This window comes from Schistocerca piceifrons, chromosome 9 (genome assembly GCF_021461385.2).
Source record: "Schistocerca piceifrons isolate TAMUIC-IGC-003096 chromosome 9, iqSchPice1.1, whole genome shotgun sequence".
Taxonomy (NCBI): Eukaryota; Metazoa; Arthropoda; class Insecta; order Orthoptera; family Acrididae; genus Schistocerca; species Schistocerca piceifrons.
The window spans coordinates 80,830,875-80,848,293 of NC_060146.1; the positions used below are offsets into that span (position 1 = coordinate 80,830,875).

The 17,419-nt window shown below is 39.6% G+C and overlaps 1 protein-coding gene across 2 annotated transcripts in view; it reads right to left on the reverse strand.

Moving 5' to 3' along the window:
• Window positions 1-437: 437 nt before the first annotated feature.
• LOC124717304 (putative methyltransferase C9orf114) overlaps window positions 438-17,419 on the reverse strand; it is a 49,059-nt gene continuing 32,077 nt past the window's right edge. For both annotated transcript variants that reach the window (XM_047244130.1, XM_047244131.1), the window contains exons 4-5: window positions 11,923-12,184; window positions 438-785 (exon numbers count right to left, since the gene is read on the reverse strand). In XM_047244130.1, coding sequence (XP_047100086.1) covers window positions 768-785; window positions 11,923-12,184 — 280 coding nt within the window. In that variant the 3' untranslated portion in view covers window positions 438-767. The remainder of the gene's footprint in view (window positions 786-11,922; window positions 12,185-17,419) is intronic.

The window sequence follows — 17,419 nt, forward strand, 5'->3', positions numbered from 1 at the left end:
ACATTGCCAACTTCGCCTAGCAGAAGCTGTGAAGTGTATTTATGTCTACGAAAGTAGAGATCATACTTAATGATTGCTAAAAGGTGTGCAATGAAATTTCCATAAGTCTCATTTACCTCAATGGTACAAACAGCAACAATAATGTCACCTGGTAGCTAAAATTGGCAGCAACCAAAAAGCCATCAACACCAGCCACAGTCAGATGATATCTATTAGATTAGTTATTCCCATTAATCATCTTGCAGTGTGTGTCCTTAAAGTGTGCATATAGGAAGTGCCACGTGTTTCGCCATCCTTTATGAAGAAATAACACAGGAGCACAAAAAAAAAAAAAAAAAAAAAAACCAACAACATTAGTCAAAGAAGGAAGAAATGATTAAGAGAAAAATTGCAATTAAGTTTCATAGATATTTATTTCATATAAAAATAACACATCAAATTTGTCATTGTTGGAACCATCACAAGAAAAACTGTTTCTCAAGTTTTCAGTCACTGTATCCATAATATCTATGCGAGACATTCATGGGGAGACATAAATTAAACTGTGTAATTTTTAATCCTTTTCTTGGTAAAATCTGTCAGTTACAGCATCAGTTCATCAATCTCACAACAAAACTCTCCATCATCCAGTAAATAAACACAATAAAGTGATAACCTCCACTTAACATCAGAGGTATTACAATTTGTACAGCACTTTACACTTTATGACTGACCAGGATTCTGCCTTTCCCAATCCCATTATCTGCTTCCTCTTCTAACGCCGGAAGTCACTGCTCGATCTGCATCTGTGTTAATCAAAAACATATGTTACCGTTTGCACTTTCAAATATGACAAACATGCAACAGAAACAATTACTAATATTTTAAATCAGATTTGTTAGTCACTACAACAAGCAAGAACAGAAGATATCAAATCTCTGATATGTTACTTCGTAAATACAATGAACTGTGATAAATATATATACATACAAGAAGAGGTCCCCCAGTCGTGGGATCAACTGTTGCAAACCATACGTACAGTGATGTAGGTTAAGATCCCAGGCCTACAGCGTACAACCATTCACCCTGATCGGCCCTCGTTTGTGAGTAATCGATTAAAAAAAAAATTAGAATTTTTCTTGGTGTTCTATAGCATTAAAAAAAAATTGTTGTGTACAGACTTGTTGCGTGGTGTAATGGACAGAGTAATGCCTTCATATATAGATGGTTGTGGGTTCAAACCTCGTCCGTCAGGTGATTTAAATTTATTTTTAAATCTTTATCAAAATGATTTTAATCATTTGTTTTGCTCAATTAAGTGATTTGAATGTAATTTTATATTTATATTCCTTTGTCATGTCACTCTGATGATCATATCGACTTATTCATTTGCCCTCTTTTTCTTCCTGTAACTCTTTTTCCACTTGAGATATTTGTTTGAGTGATTTTAGTTAATTTTGATTTAATTTCTTCCGTCATTTAAATCTTCATCTGTGTTACTTTGTCTATAATGCAACAGGAATTTAGCCTATGTTTGAAGTGTTTATATGATGATTACCTTAAAAATTACACATCTAGTAACAAAAAATACATTTTTTCACCATTATATGGTCAATATAAATAGATTGTTCCATCTTTTGTTCATTTAATTGACAGAACAGCATTTTCAATTTTATAACAGATAAATATAATTAAATTCACATTCACAAAAATTCCAAGTGGAAAAAGAATGATAGGAAGAAAAATGAGGGCAAATGAAGAAGTTGATACAATCATCAAAATAATGTGACAATGTAATAGAAATTTAAAATTAGATTTAAACTACTTAACCGAAACTCTTCGTTCAGGAAAAGAGAGAGCCACAAGATTACCTGGCACAGTCAAGACTTAAAGGGTTGACTACTTCCTGTACAATAGTTGAGATGAATAAAGCCAAGAGGGACTAAGGATAATAAATGGACAGAAAACCGTCTTCTTGTCCTAAAGAAGAATTTAAGACGTTTGACCCAAAAAATAAATTCAAAAATTTATTAAGAGACAGGAAAGGTGTATAAGGGTATGGAAGTTGAAGGAGGAGGAAAGCAGGCTACAGTACCTACAAGTAGCAAAACAAAAGCACCCCAACGGATGAACCAAAAATGGTAGAAGAGGAATGGGCTAGATTCAAGGGAACATTAGTGAGTGTGGCAGAAGCAATATGTGGGAGGACAAGCAACAAAAAGAGATGGAAAGAAACACCCTGGTGGAATGATAAAACAAAGGATATAGTAAAGAAGAAGAATAGAGCCTTTTGGGTATGGTTCCAGACGATAACAGTAGAGACAAGAGAAGAGTATCAGCCAAGCAAGAAAGAAGCAAAAAGAATGGTGGTGGAGGAAAGAAGAAAGTGGATGGAACAGTGGACCAGAATGATGGAGGAGGATAGTGAAGATTCAAAAAAGGTGTTATATGGGAAGTAAGAGGAAGAACGGTGCAACAGATTATGCTCGAATGGTGAATAAATGTGGACAAGATGTATAAAATAAGGAGGAACTCAAGAATATGTGGAAGGAGTATTTTGAAGAACTCCTGAACCCAAATGGAGACCTGGATGAGGAGGAACAATTCGAGAGAAAAAAAAAAGAGGAGGAACAGCAAATAGAAAAAGACCTTACATGGGGAGAAGTGGAAGAGGCATTGGGCAAGATGAAGGGAGGGAAGTCACCAGGTCTGGATGAGCTAAGTGTAGAGGTGGTGAGAACAGCAGGAGAGGTGGGGATACAATGGCTATATCGAGTAATGAAAATTGTGTGGAGACAGATGATCCAAGAAGACTGGAAGAAGGGAATAACTGTCCCGATCTTTAAGAAGGGAAATAGAAAAGAGTGCAAGAACTATCGGGGAATAACATTGATGAGTCACTGTACAAAAATTTTTGAGAAAATTTTGGAAGCACGAATTCAGGAAAAATTAGAAGGAAGAATGAGAGAAGAGCAACATGGCATCAAAACATGAAGGTCCATGGTGAATCTAATTTTTGCTGTAAGATTGGTTGGTTTGGGGGATTAAAGGGACCAGACTGCCATGGTCATCGGTCCCTTTTTGCTGTAAGACAACTGCAGGAACAACACTATGAATATGGAATAGATCTACCAAAGACCTTCCTGGACACTGAAAAAGCATATGATAGTGTACGTCAAAGCAAAGCGTGGAAAGCCCTGGAGAACAGAAGAGTAGCAATACAGATTATTTGGAGGATAAGGGATATAGACCATGGAAGTGTAAGCTGTGTGAAAGTGGGAGGAGAGAGATCAGCTTGGACTGAACAGAGGAATGGCTTGAGGCAGGGAAGTGTACTTTCACCATTACTCTTCATTGTAGTGATGGATGATGTAATGAGTACAGCAGCACAAGTAACTGGTGAAAGGAAGATAAAAGCTATGGTGTTTGCAGATGATCTGATGATTTGGGGGAATAAGGAGAAGGAAGTACAAGAGCAGTTGGATGTATGGGAATGAACAGTGCAAGAATATGGGGTGAAATTTAATATAAGAAAGAGTGAGATGATTATCACAACAAGAAAGAAGAAGAGAGGAATAATGGGAATAACAATTGATGGGGAACAATTGAGGAGAGTGGAGAGTTTGAAGCACAAGGGTAGCCTGATACAAGAAAATTGAAAAAAAAAAAACACAGGAATAAATGGGGGGGGGGGGGGGGGAGAAAAGCAGAAGCACTTTGGAAGAGTGTCAGAAGCCTGATATGGAGCTAGGATGTACCCCAAATCAGTAAAAAGGTTATATACTAGTCGTACTTTGTCCCGATCCTGACATATGCATCAGAAACCTGGGTTATGAAAGGAAGAGAGAAAAGCTAAATACAAGCTAGTGAGATGAAATTCTTGAGAAACAGTGTTAGAGTGACAAAGATAGACAGGTTAAGAAATGAGAGGATCAGAGAGTTAATGAAGGTGGAACCATTATAGGAGGAGATAGAGAAATCAAGGCTGAGATGGTATGGACACGTTAAGAGAATGGAGGAGAAGAGGATACCCAGAAGGATACACAAGAAGAAACTGGTAAGAAAGAGACAAAGAGGAAGACCGAGAGATGGGTGGCTGAAAGGAGTAGAGGAATGTGTCTAGAAGAAAGGAGGAGGCTGGACCAAGGTGAAGATGGAGAGATGGTGGCAAGATAGAAGACGATGGAGAGGCCTATGTTCCATACAGACCCGGCCAGAGACTGGAAACTGTCCAAGATGATGATGAACTAAATAAAAGTAATGGTCAAAGTCATTTTGACAAATATTTAAAAATAAAGAAAAGTTTAAATCACCTTGCAAGGTTTGAACCCAGAACCTTCTGCATGTGAAGGCAGTACTCTGTCCATTACACCAAGCAACCAGCCTATTGTTGCTACTTTTTTTAATGGTATTGAATGTCATCCTAATTTCTAATTTTCTTTTTTCGTCAGTTACTCGCAAATGAGGGCCAACTAGGGTGAATGGCTGCAGGGTGTGATACCCAGGATATTAACCTGCATCTCCATATAGATGGTTTCAAAAAGTCAAACCCACTGCTGGGGACCTCTCCTTGTCAGATCAGGAAAATGCTTTCACATAATTGCAACTCACTCCCAAATAAGCACACATACACAATCATTTTTAGAACTATTTATTCAATAACCAATGCTCAACTAAGTCAGTAAAGCAAACCTGTCATCAACGCAAGATCTTTGCGCTTTACTGGGCACGGTCCTATAGCATTTCCTTCCTCCAACCTTTTGAAGAGACAGAATCAGTCACAAGGGGAGATACTGTTCAATATGTACTCCAATCCACTGCCAGAAGCGAAAGAAGTGCTATTAGGACTGGTCAGGGGTCACACTTGAAACCTCTGGATTTGCAGTCTGCCACCAAGCTTTTCATTTCAAACACCTGATTACTTTACAAGGGAGTTAACATATTAAATATCTCACAATAAGCATGTAAGTAAGAAGTAGTTCAGAAAAAGTTCGAAGTTATGTTTATAGTTTCTTGGAATCACTAATCTACTCTGGGTAATTTGTGCACTTCTAGCTACACTATGTCAAGCCGTGTACACAGTTTCTATTTGTAATACTTGTTTTACTGTGTTAAACCTTTAACACAAGATTATACCTCATAATGAGTATGTTATGACAGCATTTTAAATTTTTAAATATGGTCAATAATATTATGAAATACTGAAAATTAAATTTTTGTTGCCCCTTGAAACAGATTGGCAACTTGAAACTGGAACCGTGCATCACAAAGTGAGTAAGCTGTTCGGTGCAACCTTTTTTTTTTTTTTTTTTTTTCCCCTTCTTCTACACTCCATAAATCCATAAATGACAGGCTGTAGCTGTTGGCCATGCTCAGATTCCAATGTAAGAAATCTAATATGAAGTATATCTCACAATTACATTGTACTTCATGGGTGGCAAACTATTATCATATCAGAATTTGGTTTATGAGAGATGTTAGCAAGCCTTTGAGATAGCAATGATAGTCCTATACAACATATTAATTTTGATTCTAATGTGATTTGTGATTTCATGTGTGTTGCAAGGGAGAATAAAGGATACCAGTAATGATGCCCCAGTATAGATATAATGTACACAATTCTTGCTGGTCATAATTACAATTAATTCAAAAGTTAATAATTTTCACGAAGATGGATTTTTTCGTTTTCAACAGCTGAATGGTCCTTTCTGCACAAATTCATCAAGAAGGTGCCAGTACGCAATTCTGTCTATTAGAAGAAGTCCATGTCTGGTAACCTAACGTAACTTACTGTGAGCAGCCTGCCAAAAACCAGGCAAATGACAATGAAGCATATGATGACCCCTTAGTTGGCCGTTTTCTTTGAAAACCAATGTTTTAAATACCCTTCACACCTACAGCTATGCCTCACTGGGACCCAAGTTGTTCTGCTGTCGAGATGAGTCTTCAGTGGTTGGTACAGACAGTCTTCAGAGCTCGTGCTCCAACTGTTCAGGTGCCATAGTGAAACAGTTTAACTGAGTGTTACAGACTCCAAAAGATCAATAAAAGACTGTCGAATTAATGATCTCATTGCTGCTAGTTGTGACAGTCAGATCACCTGGAATTATGATGTCAAATCTAATACGATCACATCCAGACCACCGGTGCCTCACATCTGAACCACCGGTGCCTCCGTGCTGCCAAAAGGCAATCCGCCACATTCTAATGCTGTGTGCTATCATTCGGCAGCATCTCTCTCATTCATTCTTACTTGTAAGTGACGAATTCAATGTTTCAGGCTTAGTTGGGAGGGGAGGGCGGGGGGCACTAGTTTCCAAGCCACACAATTGGTACTTTATTTCATCTTTCACGACATAGTGCAGCTGACTAAACATAAGTGCACTGAAATATAAATTCTTTGTTTATTTGGTGTGTCATCAGCATCATGGGCACTACACAACATGCAATAGTAGAACGAGAAGACTAAATAAATTAAATTAGATTATTGTGGTGCAAATTACTAACAATTTAGATCAAATATGTGTTGTAGACATGAAGCAAATACAAGAAAAAGATTCTGAATGGCACAGCACTGAATCAGTGTAAGGTAGATGCATGATGGATGAGGAGGAGGTGTAACGTGTATTTTGAGGAGAATGACTTCCATGCCAACCAGGATGGATTCCAAAATCAACTTTTCTCACGTTATACATGGTGTTACAAAAGGTATGGCCAAACTTTCAGGAAACATTCCTCACACACAAATAAAGAAAAGATGTTATGTGGACATGTGTCCGGAAATGCTTAATTTCCATGTTAGAGCTCATTTTAGTTTTGTCAGTATGTACTGTACTTCCTCGATTCGCCGCCAGTTGGCCCAATTGAAGGAAGGTAATGTTGACTTCGGTGCTTGTGTTGATATGCGACTCATTGCTCTACAGTACTAGCATCATGCACATCAGTACGTAGCATCAACAGGTTAGTGTTCATCACGAACGTGGTTTTGCAGTCAGTGCAATGTTTACAAATGCGGAGTTGGCAGATGCCCATTTGATGTATGGATTAGCACGGGGCAATAGTCGTGGTGCGGTACGTTTGTATCGAGACAAATTTCCAGAACGAAGGTGTCCCACAGGAAGATGTTCGAAGCAATTGATCGGTGTCTTGGGGAGCACGGAACATTCCAGCCTATGACTCGTGACTGGGGAAGACCTAGAATGACGAGGACACCTGCAATGGACGAGGCAATTCTTCGTGCAGTTGACGATAACCCTAATGTCAGCGTCAGAGAAGTTGCTGCTGTACAAGGTAACGTTGACCACGTAACTGTATGGAGAGTGCTACGGCAGAACCAGTTGTTTCCGTACCATGTACAGCGTGTGCAGGCACTATTAGCAGCTGATTGGCCTCCACAGGTACACTTCTGCGAATGGTTCATTCAACAATGTGTCAATCCTCATTTCAGTGCAAATGTTCTCTTTACGGATGAGGCTTCATTCCAATGTGATCAAATTGTAAATTTTCACAATCAACATGTGTGGGCTGACGAGAATCTGCACGCAATTGTGCAATCACGTCATCAACACAGATTTTCTGTGAACGTTTGGGCAGGCATTGTTGGTGATGTCTTGATTGGGCCCCATGTTCTTCCACCTACGCTCAATGGAGCACGTTATCATGATTTCATACGGGATACTCTACCTGTGCTTCTAGAACATGTGCCTTTACAAGTACGACACAACATGTGGTTCATGCACGATGGAGCTCCTGCACATTTCAGTCGAAGTGATCGTACGCTTCTCAACAACAGATTCGGTGACCGATGGATTGGTAGAGGCGGACCAATTCCATGGCCTCCATGCTTTCCTGACCTCAACTCTCTTGACTTTCATTTATTGGGGCACTGAAAGCTCTTGTCTACGCAACTCCAGTACCAAATGTAGAGACTCTTCATGCTCGTATTGTGGACGGCTGTGATACAATACGCCATTCTCCAGAGCCGCATCGGCGCATCAGGGATTCCATGCGACGGAGGGTGGATGCATGTATCCTCGCTAACGGAGGACATTTTGAACATTTCCTGTAACCAAGTGTTTGAAGTCACGCTGGTACGTTCTGTTGCTGTGTTTCCATTCCATGATTAATGTGATTTGAAGAGAAGTAATAAAATGAGCTCTAACATGAAAAGTAAGCATTTCCGGACACATGTCCACATAACATATTTTCTTCCTTTGTGTGTGAGGAATGTTTCCTGAAAGTTTGGTCGTACCTTTTTGTAACACCCTATATAGTGAAACCCATACATCAAAGAACACACAGTATTTTTTAGCACCCAAAAAGTACTGACTATGTGCCAAGACAATTTTTACTAACAAAAGTATGATTATGTAAAAAAGCAGCACAAATATTGTCAGACGCTGATAAATTTTTAAAGGGGCACAAAGTTTGATAACCTGCTTAAACAATCAGAAATGGAAAAATATGCACTTATCAAAACAAAAAATGTAGTATCCTCTGACTACAATCTCAGTGAGTCAACTGGAATCGACTAACTTTTACAAACACCTGCAAATAACAATACATACGAGTATCAAATGGAACAATCTATAATGTGATGAAAAGAACAGATTGCTACTGACAATAGATACAAGACATTAAGTTGCAGACGGGCACAATGAAAAGACAGTTACAGAAAAGCTTTTGGCTAAAGCCTTTTTTTTAAAAAAAAAAAAAAAAAAAAGAAAAAACCATACACATATGACTGCTACTCCAGCTACTGTGGCTATCATATGCTGACATTTATCTTTCTTTATTGTAACATGTTTCACTTCTGTAGGAGCTTTTAAGCTGAAATAGGTACATTTCAAGTGTTGTGTAGGTGTGTGGTAGAAATCGAGATGGCAATATGTCACTAGAAAGCTTTGCTATTTTGATGCACCCAAGGTGACCAACTCGTGCTTCATTTGTCATCTGTTTTACAGTTTCGTACATAATATCTACATAATTTCCAGTAATACACTAGATATTATGAATGATTTGTATTTCCAACTATTCTCACAATTCTTACCAAACTTTTATTGTCTTGTTCAAATCACTCTTTTGGAACCATATTAAAATTTAAGCTTTTGCCACCCACAGAAACCTGCTGCTGTGGGCAAAGGCAGCCCCCTGCCCCGTAGGATTGCCAAACTCCAGTGTTTTCACAAAAAGTAGTGTTCAGAAGTTGATAATGACATCATGATCCAACTGACGAGATCCCTAATTATAAGCCGAACCACAAGCCTTCTGTTACAACTCCAGTAATATTTTGAAGTAAATTACTGCTAGCCTGCAAAAATCTGTCTGGAAACTTTTGCAGCAGACACCTGTTAAACGTGCATCTTGTTAGTGTCGTAATAACCCAAGAGTGACAAGCTAACATGCAGAAGGAAAAGGGTTTTGGAGGACAGCAGCGATAGGAAAAACAATCAGGCAGGAGGACTGTCTGGAGAAAATCAGGAGGCTATAGGAGTTTGGTGAGGGATTTAGAGATGTGAAAAAGGAAAACAGAAGGGAGTCGTGCTGAAGTACTCAAAATAATAATAAAGAAGCTGTGTGATGCATATTATGGGAGTTTATGGCTAAGTTACTCCAGAGATGGGAACTTACACCAGGTTCAGGTGGACCCTAGGAAGGAAGGACCCCAACCACTTTGTCGGGGTTGATGGGTAAGCTGCCCCAGAGAAGGGAACTTATACCAGGTTCGGGTGCACCCAAGGAAGGGAGAACCCCAACCACTTTATGGCAAGAGAGGTACATCATGTTAGCCATGGTAAGAAGTCAGAGGAAAGCGTACTTAATCAGTGGAAGGCCAATGTTAAGAAATATTTACAAGTATTATTATTTGCTCAAGGGTAAGGGAGCATTACCTCCAGACTGATTAAATAAAATTATTAACGTTAAGTAATTTACCTGTTTCCAAAGACCATGTAATCTCAGAGTACTCTGAAGTTTGGTCCTAGAATTACAGATAACATTTACCTTCTCCAAGAAAGAGAGATTTTTGTGGTGAGGTATAATGAAATATGTGTTAATGGTAAAACCAAACACACAGAAACACTTACTGCACTGATAAAAAAATTCTGAAAGTCATAGCAAACCTTTAGTGTCCATTTATGTAACTCTTACATAATAATTAAAGCTGAATGTGTTGTCACACTATTTTTCTCTTAGTGGAGGGATATGTAGTAATACATCCCATTCCTTGAATAAGAGGTATCACATCCTTAAATAAATATGTCAGAGAAAAGATGTTCGTGACTGCGATAGTCGATAAGTGGTGAGCACTCTCCTGTTGGGAGGTGTTTTGAATTGTAGGTGCCGATACCAGAGCTAACGATCCAGTGACTGTACGGAAATGGGTAGCAGTCAAGTGACCCTACCTGCTGAGGTGGAGACAGGAGTTCCATGGACCGAGCGGTGCAGAAGAAAGAACTCCATGAAATCTAAAAACACGGCATGTCAAAGATAGTAAGTCTATTGTAACTATCAATTATCAAGTTGAATATCAGATCTGTTGTGTAAGTAGTCCAGAGAGGTAGTATACGAGTTGGTAGCTGCCCTAATTTATCATGTACTGAGTTGTAATTTTGAAGATAATATAGGAAGGTGAACTGAATCTCATTTCTTAATTATGTGGTGGAGTGAATGAGAATGTGAAGTTAATTCCCAGCAGCTTTATCAGCAGACTGTACGGAGGTGAAGTCTGAGCCAAGTTAGAAGAAGGAGGCACACTGGTTCAGGGCACAGACTAGCTGGACCCTGATTAATAATACTTAACAATGACCGAGCACTCAATAAACAACATTCATTGTATATACACGGAGTGGTCAGGTGGCAACTTCTTTAAGAGTTTGATGTACGAGGCCAAGTATAACAAACCACCATGCAGCCCAAGCCAACCTGAAACACTTCACCTCATACCACATCTGAGGATGAATGACTGAGGATGACATGGCGGTCAGCTGACTATCCCGTGGTTTCCAGGGCCTGATCGCAAGATTTCTTTTTTTGCAATCAGCTGTAAGTTCATCTCCAATTTACTGGTTTCGGTTATATAACACACCACAATCAGGCCATCTATTCTAGATGGTAGTTGAATTTTTGAATGACAAAATGAATGTATGTTGTACACAAAACAGTCGTCACACCAGCTGATGTATGCACGACATTTATTACTCACTGTAGAACTGTCCTGTTGTCAGCAACATGGATGTTGTTTAAGGGCTGCTAAGACAAGATACACTGGGGTGTGCCGGCTTGCCTAATAAGTATGTAGGTGTAGACAAGGTATGCCTTCCTCTGACCTCATGACATGTAATGAGTTTGTGAATGCTTTAGGGAAGACTTTTTACGTTCACATGACTTTTGAAAATTCTCAACGGGCCTGTGTAATTGCGCACAGGGCAATGTGAGTATGCGTGTTGCATTGCTGTTTCAGCTGTCAAATGTCAGAAATAAGCAAACTGAGCACTGTACAGTACTCTGCAGATCACAACTGGATGACACAAATGATACTTCTGCCACTCCTTTACAAATGTATGCTGTCTGGTAAAGTGTGGCCAGACAATGCTCATCGACTTAAACTGCTCATTCAGTTAATATATTTTAACAGCAGATTACTATGGCCTACCAGCATGTCATAATTTATGAATCTCATCCAGGAGAAAATATTACATTCCGAAATGCACAATAAGCTTTTGTCACTGATATGGATGTCCAAACTGAATAAAATTTCAAGAAAACGGAGAACTGTATTAGCTACACGAGTCAGTCATTATGATGACTGGATAATTGGAATATACTCTTCATCAAATTTTACAATAATATGTTTTCAATATTTTCTACTTGCAGTCTAGATTTTCATTCCTTAGGTGAGAATTAGCTCCGTATTTCCATTCGAGTTTAAAATAGCAACTGTACCTCCTCCTCATTTGTTTCCTCTTCCGCTGCACCAGCTTGACTCTGCACAGGCACTGCCTTTGTTTTCAGTTTCTTCTGCAGCACTGCCAGTGAGATCAGCAATGCCTCTTCTGTGCGTAATGTGCGGGTGCCCTGGGAAGGGCAGGTGTTCACATAGTGGTCAAACAAAAGGCTGGGCTGCTCGACATTCAACTGTTCGTCATTTTCCAGAGCAGCCTCCAACCCCTGGAGACCACCAAATACTATAAGTGCATGGCGGTACCTGTAAAGTAGGCACATAACTCATCAGAATAAAACATCTAAATAAAAATCAATTAAAAGGAAGGGAGAAAATTACTGTTATATACATTACTGGTCGTCAAAATTGCAATGAAATTTTATTTACTGTAAATACATATCATAGCATGAAGATAAAATGGTTAATTTGTAGGTGATTTAGGGGTATAAAGGATGCCAAAGTTAGTACACAGATCTGCTACTTCTAGCAGTAACAACAGCTCTAACCCAGATAGGCACCAAGCTGAACTGAGTTCGGATGACAGATATCGGGTTACATCATTCTATGCTGCTTGAATACTATGCCAAAGGTTACCGATCATAGCGGCGAGGAAGTGGTGGTGAGAAAACTCTCGTCAATCCATGACCAGAAGTTTTCAGTGGGTGACAGATCTGTACAGAATGCTGGCAAGGGCAACAGTGGAACATACCCTGTTCAAGGTAGGCCAGCACAGCATACACAGTGTGCCGTGTCATGTTACCCTGCTGAAATAGAACGTCATAGAAACCATGAAGATATGACACAGCCACCTGCCTTAACTAGTCTGAAAAGTGAGCTCTGCTGTCTAGACTAAGAGAACGAGAGGTGTCTGTGTTGTGTGCCCAATATAGGATGGTTACGCAGGGGAGGGGGGGAGGAGCGGGAGGGGGCAGTAAGGGAACGAATTTTTCCTGGATAAAAATAACACTTTTCCCCTGTTGAAAATACACCTTTTCTGTGTTAATTGACAATGAGCTGTAAAACTTATCAATCCTTTGAATGGTAAAGGTTTTGTACACCAGCATAGAACTTCCAGACAATTTAGGAAATAATCCAAAAAAGGTGCTTTCTGAGAAGATCTGTGATCCACGACAACATGTATGCTGCATATTTTCATATTACAAAAGTGTAAATCTGAATTCCACCAAATACAGCATGGTAGCTTTCAAAACACTGAAATTGAGAATGCACTGTGCAATATTCTTCTGTCAGCCAATCATGGCTCACATCATGTGATCTCATCAACAAGTGACAGCAGATGTTCAGAGCACAGGACAGGTGATACAGTCAGCCAATAGCAACATTGCTGTTAAGAAATGCAAACACATAAATAGAAGCTAATAGTTTAAATTAATATTCATACAGTACAGCTACACAAAAAGCTAAGGTTTCACATATAATACTGGTCTTCTTTGGTGCATTATCCTTTCAGATATATCAAATAAAAATGTGTCAGTACAATTTTAAATAATGGCATAAACGGCTGGTCTTCTGGGCCTAAAATTTTTCCAAGTGGCTCGTCCTCAAAGAGTTATGTTTTGAAAGAGTCAAATGCTCTGCAATTTAAGAAATTCACAGCATATTCTCACACATAACATAATTCATGCTGCATAACAGAAAACTTCCTTTGAAAGTAATGCTTCTCAACCCAGCATTTGCAATATTTTCTCACAACCTGTTAGAAATGTAAACAGTTGTAACGTCATGCTCATTGAAAACAGTATGTTGTTACAAAGTATTGCACAGTCTTCATCTTAAGGCCTTTGTCACATTTTGCTGTCAGCAGACTGTTGAGTGAACACTGTGTTTCGTTGTTTAAGTGGCGCATTTTCTTTGCAACTGTAGTTTTATTCTGGTGTTATTCTCTCGTTTATGTTTTATTGCAACATTATTATTCTGCAGTAGCACGCTAATGTAAAATTCTTTGCTAGAGTATCAGTTATTATTAGTCAAAATTACAAAAATTTAACTGAAAAATAGAACAATGAAAAATTCTCGGAATTCTAAAAAAATTCCCCGTCTTTCCTCGGATGGATAAAATTCCTGCATTTTTTCCAGATTTCCTGAAGTGTATGCAACCTGCCAACAGCACCACACTGTAGCAAATGCTGGGTCCATATGACTGTGACAAATGAAATCTGGGAACTTTCATCCCATCCACCTCCATAGCTCAGTGGTCAGCACATCTGGCTGCTGAGCCAGGTTCTCTTTTCGGTACTGCCAGGATTTTACCTCGTTGGAAGGACTGGAATGTGCTGCACTCAGCATCATGATGCCAACTGAGGAGCTACTTGACCGAGCAGTAGAGGCTTTGAGGTCGAGAAAGCCGACAACGGCTCGAAGAGTGGTTTGCTGACCCCACGTTCCTCTGTACTGTGTACAAATAATGTGAATGGCAGGAGATGAAATGGCCATCACTCGGTCCTGATTGGCCCATGTGGGCCGAAATGCAGGACAATGTTTGTTTACCTCAGCGCCTCCAGAAGATATGCTATATATAGAACTGGGCTTAGTCTGAAAAGGCTATATGCAGTCCTCCTGTGTCCGATGGTGTCAATAGGCACACCACTCTTATCTCAGCTCTTTTTCCAGTGCTGAGAGTTTGTAGTGCTCTAGACATTGTCACGCTGTCTGTGCTAAGGTATGCGGCACAGCTGTATGATCCAGCACAGCTGAGTGTACAACACGTCTGTCCTCTCAGGCTATTTTGCAACTTTTATAGAAACTAGACAGTAGTTATAAGAGTTGAGGGGCATGAACGGGAAGCACAGTGGCTAACAACGGAGTAAGACAGGGTTTTAGCCTTTCCCCAATGTTATTTAGTCTGTACACCAAGCAAGGAGTAAAGGAAATCAAAAAATATTTTGGGGTAGAAATTAATGTTATGGGAGAAGAAATACAAACTTTGTGGTTTGTCAGTGACATTGTAATTTTGTCAAAGAAAGCAAAGGACTTGGAAGAGTTGTTGAGTGGAATGGAGTGCCTTGAAAGGAGGATATAAGATGAACATTAACTAAAGCAAAATGGAATGTAGTCAAATTAAATCAGATTAGGCTGCGGGAATTAGATTAGGAAATGAGGCACTGAAAATAGTAAATGAGATTTGTTATTTAGGCAGCAAAATAACTGATGATGGCCAAATTAGAGATGATATAAAATGGAAATTGGCAATGGCCAGTAAAGCTTTTCTGAAGAAAAGAAATTTGTTGATACTGAATATGGACTTAAGTGTTAGGAAGTTTTTTCTGAAGCTATTTGTCTGGAGTGTTGCCATGTTTGGAACTGAAACATGGACAATAAACTGTTTGGACAAGAAGAGAAAGAGGCTTTTGAAATATGGTGCTACAAAAAACTGCTGAAGTTTAGATGGTAGATCACATGACTAACAAGGAGGTACAGATTAGAATTAGGGAAAAAAGAAATTTTTGGCATAACCTGACTAGAAGTGATTGGCTGATATGAAACACTTTGAGACATCAAGGAATCACCAACTTCGTACTGGAGGGAAGTGTGGGGGATACAAATTGTAAAGGGAGATCATGAGGTAAACACAGTAAGGCAGCTTCAGAAGGTTGTAAGTTGCAGTAGTTATTCAGAGATGAAGAGGCTAGCACAGGCTAGAGCAGCATGGAGAGCTGCATCAAACATCTTTGGACAGAAGACCACAACAACAACAGTTCTCTTTTCCAATGTTTTCTCGGAGACTGGTCAAATTGAGATGGGCCTGCATTCACAAACAACAGCAATTCCTGTCAGCTTTGAAAGTGATTATAGTTGACAAACTGTGGCACTTCTCTCTAGTCCACATCAGTTAGGATCCTTTTATGGCTGTTTTACACCGTGTTACATGGCTGTGAGTGATACACAAGTCCTCGTAGACATATTGGCTATTCCACCTTGATACAGCAACAAATTGGGCAATGCTATTCAAGGGCAAATCCAGATACAACGGCTCCTCTGTCATTCTGTCACATCTCCTCATCAAGCAGCCTGTGTTATTTCCATATAACCACCTGGTACACACACTGCCACGATATAATGTCTGCAGTGGAGGGATACATTACCATGTGGTGTCAGTTCTACACCATAAGCAGTGCTCCAAACTTATCAGTCTGCTTTTTTAATGGCTGACTATGAGGTGTAGCATGTTATTTGTAGAATGAGACATTCCATGTCCTCAATTTCCATTGGCCTTTGAAAGATATTCATGGGTTAAAGTATTAGTACGTGGGAAGCATGCCACATTTGGGAAGTTTTGATGGTTTGTGCAGATCGGAGTTATACCAGCCCTGTGCTATCAGTGATGAGGACCACAGCCTGGTGCTGCTATCTGTTGGGTGCAGTCATTTTCCGCACAAGGTGGCGAGTGATGGGCATGGAGCACACGTGGCCTCCATGGGGTCAAAGAAATCAGTGCCAAAAAAACAACTTATGTTCACATTTTATTGAAAAAAAACTGTTCAGAGTTTCTTGTGAGATGCACTCATGGAAACATCTAGCCATAGTTCACAGTATATAAGAAACTATCAGCCTCGATTGCGGTAATGAAACCAACCTTTATCTAGGTTTCAGCCCAAGTAATTGAGCCTTCCTCAGAAGATAAATCTGATTCTGTAATATGTCTATGATGGCATGGTCTAGAAATAAAACAAAACAGCCTGAACAGGAATAGTCACATTTTAAAAATGCAGTACATAGGTACTAAGTCACCATCAAGACTTAACTTAAGCTCTGGGGAGCACCTCGTTTCCATGGACGCCGTGCGGTGGACCTCGGGAGCTCACATGAAACTAAGTAGACCTAGATGACGTACTGCATATCAACATGGTGGGGAACATTGAGCATGTCTAACTGAGACCAAGACTGTCAAAGATAAAAAACCAACGTAGTTATATGTTGAAACAAAAAACTTATAGAAATGTTGAAACTCTGAAATATAAAGCCTCTGCACCAGGTTTTGACTAAAATGTAACAAACTATGCATGGAAAAATTATATATAAATACAAAGATGAGGTGACTTACCGAACAAAAACGCTGGCAGGTCGATAGACACACAAACAAACACAAACATACACACAAAATTCAAGCTTTCGCAACAAATTGTTGCCTCATCAGGAAAGAGGGAAGGAGAGGGGAAGACGAAAGGAAGTGGGTTTTAAAGGAGAGGGTAAGGAGTCATTCCAATCCCGGGAGCGGAAAGACTTACCTTAGGGGGAAAAAAGGACAGGTATACACTCGCACACACGCACATATCCATCCACACATACAGACACAAGCAGACATATTTAAATATGTCTGCTTGTGTCTGTATGTGTGGATGGATATGTGCGTGTGTGCGAGTGTATACCTGTCCTTTTTTCCCCCTAAGGTAAGTCTTTCCGCTCCCGGGATTGGAATGACTCCTTACCCTCTCCTTTAAAACCCACTTCCTTTCGTCTTCCCCTCTCCTTCCCTCTTTC